The sequence below is a fragment of the Vigna angularis genome, chromosome 2, assembly GCF_016808095.1.
Source record: "Vigna angularis cultivar LongXiaoDou No.4 chromosome 2, ASM1680809v1, whole genome shotgun sequence".
Taxonomy (NCBI): Eukaryota; Viridiplantae; Streptophyta; class Magnoliopsida; order Fabales; family Fabaceae; genus Vigna; species Vigna angularis.
The window spans coordinates 1295997-1309750 of NC_068971.1; the positions used below are offsets into that span (position 1 = coordinate 1295997).

The 13754-nt window shown below is 36.5% G+C and overlaps 1 protein-coding gene across 1 annotated transcript; it reads left to right on the top strand.

Annotated features, from left to right (window-relative positions):
* The first annotated feature begins 5522 nt into the window (after nt 1–5522).
* On the top strand, nt 5523–13448 carry LOC108338311 (phospholipase D gamma 1). The gene is made up of 10 exons (XM_017575110.2): nt 5523–7575; nt 8290–8403; nt 8918–9112; nt 9498–9746; nt 9831–9899; nt 10014–10161; nt 10840–10988; nt 11660–11839; nt 12223–12420; nt 12941–13448. The coding sequence occupies exons 1-10, from the start codon at nt 5869–5871 to the stop codon at nt 13232–13234; spliced, it is 3303 nt and encodes a 1100-aa protein (XP_017430599.1). The 5' UTR covers nt 5523–5868; the 3' UTR covers nt 13235–13448.
* Nucleotides 13449–13754: the final 306 nt, after the last annotated feature.

Consider the following 13754-nt stretch of genomic DNA (forward strand, 5'->3'; position numbering starts at 1 on the left):
CAGGTGTCCGCATGTGGGAGTACGTCCGTTTGACATTGGGAGGGGAAAAGATTTTTCTGAAACACTCCTTCCCATTCTCTGCATGCACCCTCCTTCTTCCCCAAAAGCTGACTTCTCATTTTCTCCACCTTCTCTCTAGAAAACCTACATCTTCTCTCTATTGTAACTCACCACTCCTTCCTCCGTTCAACTTTCAGAAACCGTAGGAGCGTTCTTTGAGCCGTGAGCTTCAAGTTGAACTGAACAGTTTTAGAAGCTGAAGCTGGTAAGTTTTCCCTTAGTTGTTCGTTCTTAGGTTTTCCTGAAAAACTAAGTTTTGGCTGCATGCAAGTGTGTAGTCTGAGTATATCGACTCTCTTGTGGTTAGATTTGATTGGAAGAGTAAGCGATCGTTGCAGGTAGAAAATGGTAGCTGGACGAGTCACAATTCTTACGTATAGATCGTTTCAGTCAACAATCCGGGTAAGGGAAGCTTATTTGATTTAATTAGTACTGTATGTTATATGAACGTATGATCTTGACTGAATGTATGAGATGAATGCTGATTGATTATGTATGAACGATCGCTGTGATAATAAATGATTATGGTATGCGTTGATTGATATGTATGCTGATGGTTGATGATGAATCATTATTTTCTTCACTTCACTTAGCTTATTGTACTAGATTTAATTAGGGAATTATGCTTAATTGTCCAATATTTTCCCGTTTTTCATGATTGTACTTAATTTGACCGATAATTCTTATTTTGATTAATTTGAATTGTCTATGATTAATTATTTACATTATTAATTCTAGGGAAATTATTGGGTAATAATTTGTGGGACTAACTTCTTTTTGAAGCAATTAATTAGGTGCACATTTTATTTTGAATCAGAAACAGACGGCTGAATCTGCACGTCAAGGGGCACCAATATGGAAAGGAGACACATGTCCTAATTTGGAGAGGTATGGAATGAGTGAATCATTGATTCACGGCATGCAATATCAGATTTTCAAATGGAAATATGTTGGATGGATGAAAGTGATGAAGAAGTAGTGGGAGACACCATGTCCCACACGGCTGCACATGAGAAGAAGGCACTAAGTTGTGTTATCCGCGTGAATGAGGGGACCACTATTACTTGTGAAAGAATGCAATGCTCTGGACTATCACTTGCTGAATGGAAGACACATTTGGAGAAAGAGCATCCAGCTGAGTTTGAAGAAGAAGCACGTCCACACCAGCAGTGGGGGCTCTCGGGTATTCCAGCTGGGAGAAGATGAGAAGGCCACGGTTTTGAGAAGCAATGCAGTGACTGGAGTGGGAAGCACGGTCACAGCTGAGTTGGAAGCAGAGGTTGACGGCCCAGCAGATTACTCCATCCATAAAACAGCAGCTGGAACGTGAATGAAGAAGGGAGGCCATGGCTGAATGGAAAGGAGAAAGGTGTCACAACATAGCGTGGAGAGTGGATGAACATGAGAAGAGGCACTCACGGCCTAGCTGGATGGAAGAAGCAGCAAGGAGATGAAGACACACCTACACGGCCTAGGAAGAAAGTATTCACGTCCAAAGCTTCATGGCATTCCAGCAGCTTGGAGTTGAAACAACTGCAACCACCTTCACGATCTTCATTCCAGCAGCTTCACATGCAACAAGAACAGAACGTTGGAGGAAATAGAGAGCACATCCAGCAAAGTCATGGCAGCAGGGAGAAGCTTCACGGTCCCAGCAGTAAAAGCTTGTCCAGCACGTCCAGAGGAACACGTTGAAGGCAAAAAGAGAAGCAAACACACTATGGCAGCGTTCTTCAATGCAGCAGCCACGTCCAGGTTTGATCAAAGAGATGCACATGAAATGAAGAAGCTTGCTGGAAAAGAAAAGAAGAAAAATCCAGAACAGCAGCTTGGTCCAGTAAAGCTCACGGTTATTGGAGAGGCTTGGCAGCAGCTACGTTCAAAGAAAAAAAAAAAAAGAAGTGGCACTCATGATGTTGGATTTTGGATGAATAAGAATGAAGAAACTCACGGCCGTTTCTGAGCAACGTTTGGAAAGCTCTTACTGCTGGAGTTTCGGAACCGAGTTGGCTGGAGGACAACATGCACGGAGAAGGACCAATGTTGAATTCATTCACGGGACGGCTGGGAGAAAGCTTCCACGTGAAGACAAAATGAAGAGGGAGAACCAAATGGTAATTAATTGGATAAAGAAAGTCAGAAGATAAAGACAAAGAAGTGGAATGTGAATGGTGACATGGAAGGCATTTGGAAATTGGAAGGACAATGAGACGGTCCAGACGTTTAGACACCAATTCATGGAGGACCCCATTATTCACGGACATAGGCTGACTGGAAACATAAAAGGGCAGCTTGAGATCAGATTTCGGGGGGAGAGCTCCAGTAGGGAGTGGAAAGTATTAGGCAGACGGCCTTGGAGGCCTGGAAGGGGCACGGTTCTCTCCTTCTAAATTTTCCATTTTCCAAACACTACAATGTAATTTTAGTTCAGTAGAGGTGTGTCACAGTGTACTCATTTTATTTTCATTTGTACCAGAAATTTTATTTCTCAGTGTTAAATCTTTGATGAAATTCCATTTTCATTTAAGTGTTTTTATTTTACCTGTTATATTTTACCGTTTAGTATTTTCTGCACTCTTAAATTCTTTCATTACGTTTTATCGTTCAGTTTATTTTCAACGTCGTTTTTACTATTCATTTTCACTGTTGCTGTGGATAAATTTTATTTACACTACTGTTATGTTTTCTACATGTTTATTGTTCCAGCATTTTAATTTCAAACACTGTTGAATTTTCCGTTTTTCACTTTTACCGTCCTTTACCGTTTGGTTTTACCATCTTTTAAATTTATTTCAGTATTTTCAATTTTGTTGTCTTATTTCCAGTTTTAATTTTATTTTCCGCACAATCACAAAAACACAGAAACCCCCCCTTCCTGTTAGATCTGAGACTGAACCATAAATTGGTCCTTGAGAGACGACCTAGGAGTCAAATCCTAGTCTATACTGCATTAATTCTTGCTCATCAAATTTGACGGGCCGCGACAACCCGCATCAGTTGATATGTATGAATGAATAATGTGAATCATATAAAGTCTGTAAATTGATATTGGGATGAACTTATAAAGTATGAGATGATATGTTGAAATTTGAGATTTGAAATAGTTGAAAATCTGGAATATGACATTCTTACTATGATAATGTACGCTCGTCATCGAACGGTCCTCTACCGTTCGGTTTTCTAGTAAACTGTTTGAAATGGAATTCTTTCATTTGGAAAGAACTCTGGTCGAGAACGAGCGTCCTCCTGTGAAGTACTAAGTTTGAGCGTTCGGCTCAGCTTAGTGGTATCCGAGTATCTGAAATAAAACAATAATATTTATACCCTCGTACTTTATAATAAGTAGCGCTCGGTCTTATACTTAGCGTTCGAATAGGTAGCGCTCGGTCTTACACCTAGCGTTCGTCTTAAGCAGTGTTCGGTCTTATACCGAACGCTCGTCATTTCATTTGATTACCCAACGTGTGTAAATAGCGTTCGTCCAAATATTTTAGTAAACAGGTATTATCGCGTTCGGTCATTGACTGACAGTCGATCTCTTTAAAAGAATTCTTTCTTTTCTTCATTTTAGTCAATTACGCATCTTTTGTATCTTTATCCAATTGGATTCGGCATAGAGGTTTCGTACTTAACTTATTCTGAATATTGATTGTATCGTTCTAGAGTCAGTTCATCTAACTGATTCGAGTAGCAATGACGTACGTCAAATAATCACGGGTCGTCTTATTTTGATTGACAATGAGTTTTTCTAAGTCTCGCCTTTAACGTTCGTCCTCGTCCTTTAGAGGGCTGAACGTTCGTTATTTTAGGTATTGGAAACTAAAGATGAAAATGAGAATGAAATACAAGATTTTAAAGGATGAACATGATATGGAATTGTTATGCGATTATGAATTTTGGACGAGCGTTCCAAGGAGGAATGACTTATATATATATACATTGAATATTGGATTTGGTAAAGTATGACTGTGGCTATGCTAATGCTGGCTGTCCATCCTGATGTTCCGTGAGTACTCATCCTCACGTAGAGGGGGTAGTTCATGTGTGGGAACGACAGGAGGTCCTTAGTCCATAAGTTAACATGGGCGATGTAAGAACGGACTAACCTCGAGTGGCAGCTGTTGAGTGTATCCCAGTTACTACATCACTCGGGTGCGAGGACGCCTGTAGCTACACAGATTCATACAGTCCGGACGGTCGGTCTAGTATATATTTCGTATGATGTTATATGTTGAACTATGTGCTTGTGTGGATTGAAATGTTTATTTTATATGTGGATGTATAAGTTAAATTACATAAGCTTACCCTTTCGTTTTCCTTGTGTTGTCTGTTGTCTCTGTACGTTCGTCCTATCGTTGCAATGATCATCCGTGTGGATGTGAGCAGAGGGAGGTGCTTCACTTGAAAAAATGCTGGAAGAAGAAAATTTGGAAGACGCGAATCTGGTGGAAGTAGAAGTTAAAGCCGAGCCTTAGAGCTCTCGTTAAGTTTTTAGTTGTTAGACTTTTTGTTTTGATAAATGAACGTTCGGTTAATGTTTTGTAAAACTGTTCGTTTTGAACTTTCTATATATCTGTGTTTTGTATTTTAGTTATGTACTTTAAGTCGTTCGACTTTTGAACTTAAGATTATAGTGTATGACTGCATTGTTTAACTGTTAAATGTAATTAATTCTAATTTATGGTGATTATTCTATTTTGGAATGTTACATTTTTCTAAACGTAATAATATATAGATTCTAAACAAGACAATATTTTTCTTTTACTTTTTTAGAGATGTTTTTCCAAAAACAAAAATGTAATAATATATAGATTCTAAATAAGACAATATTTTACGTATATGATGATTAAATCTAACCATATTAATTAATACACTTGATATCAAAACATTAATTAATAGTTAACAATTTTATAACAATCTAAGTGATTCATAATTCAATCCAATACTATTAATCTATTCATACAAACTTGTAATTTAGTTCATATTAAAACAAAATAAACAATATTTCATATATTATGTTTGATTTTAATATATCACTTGATTAATCATAATTTCAAAACAAACAATATTTCAACAATATTATATTTAATTTTAATGATATCACTTGACAAAATACCATACCATTAGTAATAAACAACTTTATAAAAATCCAAATGGTACATAGTTGAATCCACAGTCATTAAACTATTAATACAAACTTGAATTATAGTTCATAAAATATTAAAATGAAAGAAAAACACCGTTTATTACTAAAGCAAGTTGTTGTTTTTCTAATCCCACAAGTCCCGTTGTTGTTGTTCATTGTCGTGTTAAACAATTAATGTTTAACATTTCTTCTCAGGTGTGTAAGACCATGGTAACATCCAATCAAAATTGCCCAGGTGGAAAGACGACATTTTTATCTTGGAAAACTGAAAAAAACGTAATAGCAGGTAGGTATATTGAATAACGTGCCCTGCTAGCATTCCACGTGGACTTTCATTCCCTGAATGTTTCTTCTTCGACTTCTTCTTCGATTTCTTCTCGTCGTGTGTCCACAAAGGTAAAAAGGTTCTCTCTTTCAGCTGGGTTTATTCATTTCATCCAATACCCTCCAAAATTTTCATCACCTACAGTCTCATCCTTTGATAACAGCAGTTCACTTTTATCCCTTTTTAAATCTCTATCTGCTGTATCGATTCAAATTCAATTGCCTCATTCTTGTTTGATTGGCTCCAATTTGATTTTTTGCTGTCTTCTTACATTACCCTTTTGTGTTGAGAATCAAATTGGGATTTTAGCTACAGCAAGAGTGATAATTTCTGTGTGATGGATAACTATGGATCATCTTCTCCATACCGGTATCCAAGCCCATATGGGTACCCTCCCAACCCTCATCAACCATACCCTCCTCCTCCAGTTTCAGCTCCTGATCCATACGCACAAGCTCCTTATCCTTCATATCCTTACCTTTCTTCACATTCCTTCAACTATTCTCACCATGGACCTCCTAGACCTTCCTCACATTCTGGCCATTTTGAGTATTCTTATCCTCCTAACGCCATGGATTTTTCTCACCCTCCTCCAACATCTTATGCTCCTCCTCCCACTTATCCTTATCCCTACCATGTGCCTCCACCAAATCATGGCTCTCCCAGGCCTCCCCTTTTTCACCAGCCCAGTTACCAATATGGTTCACCTCAATACTATTATCCACCAAAGGAGGCCTATTCGCCGCCTCCTGATATCCATTCCGGCACCAATAGCTTCTCTAGTCCTTATTGGCCGGATAATACAAGCACTGCTGAAGGAGGTAAAGTGTCACAAAGTAGTGACAATTCCATTTCCACGCATTCTCAGGGTTCTTCTTACCCAGCTTTGGATGATCTTATGAGCAATGTTAGGTTGTCTGATGGCAAACCAACTGCTCCTGCATCACCTCCTGCGCCTGCAGGGCATCCGCTTATGCATTCCATTTCAGTTCCTAAGCTGCAACAGAAGAAGGATGAGTTTTATGGATATTCTAATAACTCCTTCTCTGGGTGGGGATCCTCCTATCCCACTCGGATGAATTCTTCTAGCCTTTCAGATTTTTCTGGCTCATTTAATGAATCAGTGTATGGTGAGCGTTTGCAGATTGTTCCAGTGCAGAATAAAGGGTCCTTGAGAGTTTTGCTCCTCCATGGAAATTTAGATATATGGGTCCATGAAGCCAAGAATCTTCCAAATATGGATATGTTTCACAAAACTTTAGGTGATGTGTTTGGTAAATTGCCTGGTGGTGTGAGCAATAAAATTGAAGGAACTATGAATAAGAAGATTACCAGTGATCCTTATGTATCGATTTTAGTATCCAATGCTGTAATTGGGAGGACTTATGTCATTAGCAACTCTGAAAACCCTGTTTGGTGGCAACATTTCTATGTTCCTGTTGCACATCATGCTGCAGAAGTACACTTTCTTGTTAAAGACAGTGATGTCGTGGGTTCACAGCTCATTGGCATTGTGGCAATTCCAGTGGAGCGAATATACTCAGGAGAAACAGTTGAAGGATTTTTCCCTATCCTGAATAGTAATGGGAAGCCATGTAAGCAAGATGCTGTCCTGAAGCTATCCATTCAGTACATTCCTATGGAGAAACTGAGCATTTATCACAAAGGAGTTGGAGCAGGGCCTGAATACGTGGGGGTTCCTGGAACATATTTTCCTTTGAGGAAAGGTGGAACTGTTTCTCTGTATCAAGATGCTCATGTTCCAGATGGAAGCCTCCCTAATGTGTTGCTTGACAGTGGGATGTACTATGCGCATGGAAAGTGTTGGCAAGATATCTTTGACGCCATAAGTCAAGCTCGGCGTTTGATTTATATTACAGGTTGGTCAGTGTGGCACAAAGTAAGGTTGATTAGGAATGCTGCTGGTTATTCTCCAGATTACACCTTAGGTGATCTTCTGAGGTCAAAGTCACAGGAAGGAGTAAGAGTGCTTCTGCTTATCTGGGATGATCCTACATCAAGAAGCATTTTAGGTTATAAAACAGTAAGTAAAACAACCTTTTCTGTTACATATCTCTGCTTTGCCATGCTTCGACTGGCTTGTAGGATTTTATTAGCAATTGTCTTCACACATGCATATTCTTGCTTTGTGTTGTTGTCTGGATAAACCTTTTATATTTTTTTGGACTTTGCAACTTTGAATTGAAGAAATGAAAAGAATTAGATTTTGGCAATGAACTGTTGTTCCAGAGAGAGTCATATACTACTTGTTGGGCAAGTGAGCAGCAAAGGGGGGATACTGATTCCTTAACCCATTTTTCTTGTTTACTAGTTTCATAACTATTAATAGAGTTGTTTAACCTTCCGTTGGTTGATGGTGGCCTTAAATAAATCAGAGTTGAATATTTGTAGAACTTGTATACATTTGGACTTGGGACATTTTATACCTTGGGTTGTCTTGTTGTGTAACTAGGATCCTGTGCCTAAAATCTGTCTTGAGAGTTGCACTAAACTCGATAGTTGACCGGGCAATGCTCTTGACTAGCATAGATGGTAATATAAGTAAATCACGTGACCCAACAATCCATTCTCTCATCCTCTTCCTTAATACTTTTTCATGTGTGACAACAGATGTTTACTTTATTTCAGTTAAGATAAAGATTACTGTGCGAATATTTATTTTATCAATAATGAATATATTATTTCTGATTTTCCCTTTAAGCTTTAGTTTTGAGATACTCATGGACTTTATGTTTAGGATGGTGTCATGGCAACTCATGATGAGGAAACTCGACGATTTTTCAAGCACTCTTCAGTGCAAGTGCTTCTTTGTCCTCGCAGTGGTAAACGACATAGCTGGATCAAGCAAAAGGTTTGGTTTTGACAACTACTTTTCTAATTGAAATATTATTTATTAGTTTATGCTCAAATGTCTACGGATAGTGCTGGAGTATTGTTTCTGTTTGATCTCATTCTTTTGGACATTGCAATTTTGGGACTTAAACAAAAGTATTATGATTTAATGCTGATAATGTGATCAAATTTGTAGATTCCTGAATTATACAGTGTCACAATTGTGAATGTGATGATAGTAGAATTGTGTCTGCAATTCTACTATCTGCATACTTGTTGATGATAAATTAGTCAAATGCATTAACTTATTGACTACAGCTCAGGTGCTAGATATTGTGCTCTATGTTATCTATCAATTAGTCAGCACATACAACAATTGGAACCCCATAAAGTGCTCCATGTTCAGTGAGAAATGAAACTAAAAATTTTGAAGCCGTTATATATGCTTTCTGTTTTGTTGGATCTCTTGGTTTGTTATCACAACTACAATTTTGGTTTCAAATTTCAGCATTGAATTTTTGTCTTTTTATTAGGAAGTTGGAACGATATATACACATCATCAGAAAACTGTTATTGTGGATGCTGATGCTGGAAGTAATAGAAGAAAAGTGATAGCATTTGTTGGTGGACTTGATTTGTGTGACGGGCGATATGATACTCCCCACCACCCTATTTTTAGAACATTGAATACAGATCATAAGGATGACTACCACAACCCCACTTTCACGGTAATCTCTATTTCAGATTCCATTGTTGACCAATGAAAATTAGCTACTGTTTTCTATCATTTTCTTGATATGATATGCAAAGAATGAATCAAAGCAGCTGCAAAAAAAATATTTTCCATTTTTTATAAGAAAGATAATTTTTTCATCACTACATGCTGTGTATAGTGCAGCTCCCATTGATATATCGTTATTTATATTCAAGTACCCTAATTGCACAACTGGAATTTATCAATAAAAGCCACAGTTTTTGGAGGAAACGTTCAGCAGTATATTTATATCATGGTGGAATTTGTAGCTAGAAATCTGCTAGGTGCAATTTCTAACTATTATTATTTGAAATACGGAGACCAATTAATTTCTATAACAAGAGTAAATTTCATGACAGGGTAATGTTGGTGGTTGTCCTCGGGAGCCATGGCATGATTTACATTCTAAAATTGATGGTCCAGCGGCATATGATGTTTTAACTAACTTTGAGGAGCGCTGGTTAAAAGCTTCAAAACCTCACGGGATTAAAAAGTTGACCACTTCATACGATGATGCTTTGCTAAGGTTGGAAAGAATTCCAGATTTTATTGGCATCAATGATGCTCCAAGTGTTGGTGAAGATGATCCTGAAGTTTGGCATGTTCAGGTAATTAATTATCTAATAATGCTAAGCAATTATTTTCTAGGTTGCTCTAAAATGAAATTATTGATTGTTTACTTTGGAATGTAGATATTTCGTTCAATTGATTCAAATTCGGTTAAGGGATTTCCGAAGGATCCAAAAAATGCAACAAGCAAGGTGAATGAGAAGCCTTGTTTTCAATATTTCTTTTTTAGACTTGGTATACCCATCAAACTTTGATAAACTTGTGCTATATGTACTGTGGAATTAATGCTTTTTGTATTTTGCCAGAATCTAGTATGTGGAAAGAATGTGCTGATTGACATGAGCATACATACAGCATATATTAAGGCCATTCGTGCTGCACAACATTACATTTATATAGAGAATCAATATTTTATCGGCTCTTCATACAATTGGAGTCAACATAAAGACCTTGGTATGGAACTCCTTTATGAGTAATTGTAGCTTATAACTAAATCCAACACTATTCTGGAAATTATGTAGAACATAAAAAAACACAGTTTATCAACTTTGAGGTGGATAAATCATCCTGAACCAGAATCAACCTCGGAGAATTAATCTTTAACTAATTTAATCGAATAGACTATGCATTATGTAATAGAAAAACAATCTTTCAGGTGTGCAGCATGTCACTTGGATAATACAGCAAAGGCTCTAAAAGTAGCACTAGTATATTACAACTACTATATCCTATTATGTTGACTTGGACATTTTCAACTGCTGTTTGTTTTACTAATTTCAAGTTGAAGGGGGAAAATGTATATTTCTGAATGACCATTCTGTACATTGGCTTGACAGATTATAGGCTTATGATTCGTTTCGTAAGGTAGGAGTGAGTTACGAGAACAGATAGAATTGGCCCTGATGAAATAAAAATAAACAGCTAAATGTTCAATTCGAGCATTGTTTTAGGCTTTACAGAAAAAACTCGTTGAAAAATAAATTATAGGAATGCCCATGGCAAGCCTCTATCAACTGTATCTTTTATGCGTTCTCAACCACTTATTAGATGAATACGGATAAAACATTGTCAATGAGGTGCCACAAATTTATTTTGAAACACTTTCATATGTTAATTTTCTTGCTTTGGCAGGTGCTGATAACTTAATCCCAATGGAAATTGCTCTAAAGATTACTGAAAAGATAAAAGCACATGAAAGATTTGCAGTGTATATTGTTATTCCCATGTGGCCGGAAGGAGTTCCAACAGGGGCTGCAACGCAAAGGATTCTATTTTGGCAGGTATGATTCCCAAGTTTCTACTTTTGGAAAAGATTTGATTGAACTATTGAATTGGTTTTAATTTGAAATTGTTCACTTTTACATCAACTTGTATGTCTGCTCTATCACAATCGTGTTAGATAAATTTCGTAATCCATTCTTCTATTTTATGTGGTTCATGGTCGTTTTACTCAAAAAGGGTTATAATGTATTTTGTGTGAGTAACATTTTTTTAGTAAAAGGATTTCTGAAATGATTGCTTGTAATTGTGTGTTTTGTACATGCTTGAGTACTCTTATTTTAATAAAGAGATACAATAAGGAACACGATCAGTATATAATAATAAGAAATATTTGGTAAGATATTTCCCTATCAAATTATATCATATCTCCCTATTTAATTTAATCAAGTCATGTATATCTCTAATATAATCAAATCATATTTTTAAGACTCAAGTTGGAACATATATGTCATATGAGTCAAGCTTGTTACATATGCTATCAACACAAGTACCCTCGAGAGACTTAGTGAACATGTCAACCAATTGGTTGTTGGAGCTAACAAAGCCAATAATAAGAGTAAACTCCTATTGAAAACTTGTAATTGCCAAATGTTAACTGAAAAGGTTGTGACAGATGCTGATACTTGGTTATTGCATTTGTTGATATGAAATTATTTTCCTACTTTTGCAGAATAAAACAATGCAAATGATGTATGAGACCATTTACAAGGCTTTGGTTGAAGCAGGGCTTGAAGCAGCATTTTCTCCACAAGATTATTTGAACTTTTTCTGTCTTGGTAATCGAGAGGCCATCAGTATGTATGATAATGTTGGTGTGACAGGATCTCCTCCCCCAGCAAATAGTCCTCAAGTATGTTACTAACACCCGTTTTCCCTTGTTTCACTCTTCCCAAATATATTTTTCTGCTAGCATACCACATTAATTTTATGAATATCATTATGTGAAACAAGGATTCCATATAGATTTCTCTAGTACCAAATGTAGATATTAGGGGAATAAATGCTTCCAGATAGGCGTTTAATATTTTAGCATCTAAACTGCTCTCTGACAATCAGAACATAAGAAGTTTAATATATCAGACATTGCTCTAATGCTCTATCCAAGTTTCTTGATGATTTTTTCTCACTTTCCAGACAGGTGTTTATAATGTTTTTATTCATTTTTTAAGGGCATGCAATCTTTGTTTAGTGAATGCTCAAGTAAAATTTTGTACGTTCGGGGTCTATTTTCAGGTGGCTAGCCGAAATAGCCGACGTTTCATGATTTATGTTCACTCAAAAGGCATGATAGTTGATGATGAATATGTGATATTGGGGTCTGCAAACATTAACCAGCGCTCCATGGAAGGAACAAGGGACAGTGAGATTGCAATGGGCGCCTATCAACCTCATTATACATGGACAAAAGCACAAACTTATCCACACGGTCAAGTAAGTTTTTTACATTTGTTAGGTTTCTAGATAGAGGAAACCAGGAAAACCATTGTAAACACCTAAACTCACTGAATAGATTTCGTATTATTGATTCTAGACAACAAGTACAACATGAATGCATCCAAGGGACAATGTTCCCTTCACACAGGATGGCAATGATCCTGTCAACAATTCTCCAGAATATCCAAAAACATCCCTGCATACAAAACCCCCCAACTATATATAGAAAGTCTCACTCAACCGAACAACCCAAGTAACAACTACTTTTTTATATGTTTCCTCCTAACATACACATTACATATCCTATCAACATATCCTATCAAGTAATGGGATTTTCCTTGATACAAATGAGATTTTGCATGCATATTCTGACTCTGGTATACTTATGTTCAAAAAGATAATGATATAATAGTATTGTTTGATTTGATTTGATTTTTCAGCAAATACATTATTGAATCCATTAACATGTAATCATGCATAACCTGAAATCAATACTTTGTGAATATCTGTTATGTAGATCCATGGATATAGGATGTCCCTTTGGGCAGAACATACAGGAACAATTGAGGACTGCTTCTTGCAACCTGAGAGTCTTGAATGTGTATCTAGGATTAGAGCAATGGGAGAAATGAACTGGAAACAATTTGCAGCAGATGAAGTAACAGAGATGAGAGGGCATCTACTGAAATACCCTGTAGAAGTTGATAGAAAGGGCAAGGTTAGATCACTACCAGACCAAGAAGAGTTCCCTGATGTCGGAGGAAAAATAGTTGGATCTTTTCTTGCCATGAAGGAGAATCTAACCATTTGATGAATCCATTGGTTTTAGTTTTTCACATTTTGCTAGCCAATAGGATAAGATGTGTGTAAATTACAACGTGGAAACAATTTTTGAAATTTATGATAGAGGAAGAAACAAATACCATTACCAACCCAAAATCCAACTAAATAAAGACATCATACTTGTACAAAGATCAGGGAAAGGTGTGTGGAAAAATGTTATAGTTACTGTGATTTTTCAGGGATGTTACAACAGTACTATCTCTGTTTCACCAGTTTAAGGTCACTGCACATATAATAACTGCATCAGTAAAATATACTATTTTTTGAAACAATAAATAACCTCACTGGTTCCATAAATACATTGATTCGAATAAGAAATAGAAAATAATTTTTCCAAACCCCTTCATTAATTACATTTCATTTCATAATTACATATTAAAACTATCATAATAAGTTCAACGTGTTTAATAAGATAACGGTTACTTTAAAATTTATAAATACATTATGATTGGACCATTCCTAATTGAAAGTTCACTTTAAAACTTATA

Bases quoted from the DNA above. Each gene is read 5' to 3' on its own strand.
- LOC108338311 (XM_017575110.2), top strand. From the start codon at position 5,869: ATGGATAACTATGGATCATCTTCTCCATACCGGTATCCAAGCCCATAT. The intron at 9,900-10,013 runs GTGAATGAGAAG...GTATTTTGCCAG, and splicing joins CAAAAAATGCAACAAGCAAG to AATCTAGTATGTGGAAAGAA. The intron at 11,840-12,222 runs GTATGTTACTAA...GTCTATTTTCAG, and splicing joins CCCCAGCAAATAGTCCTCAA to GTGGCTAGCCGAAATAGCCG.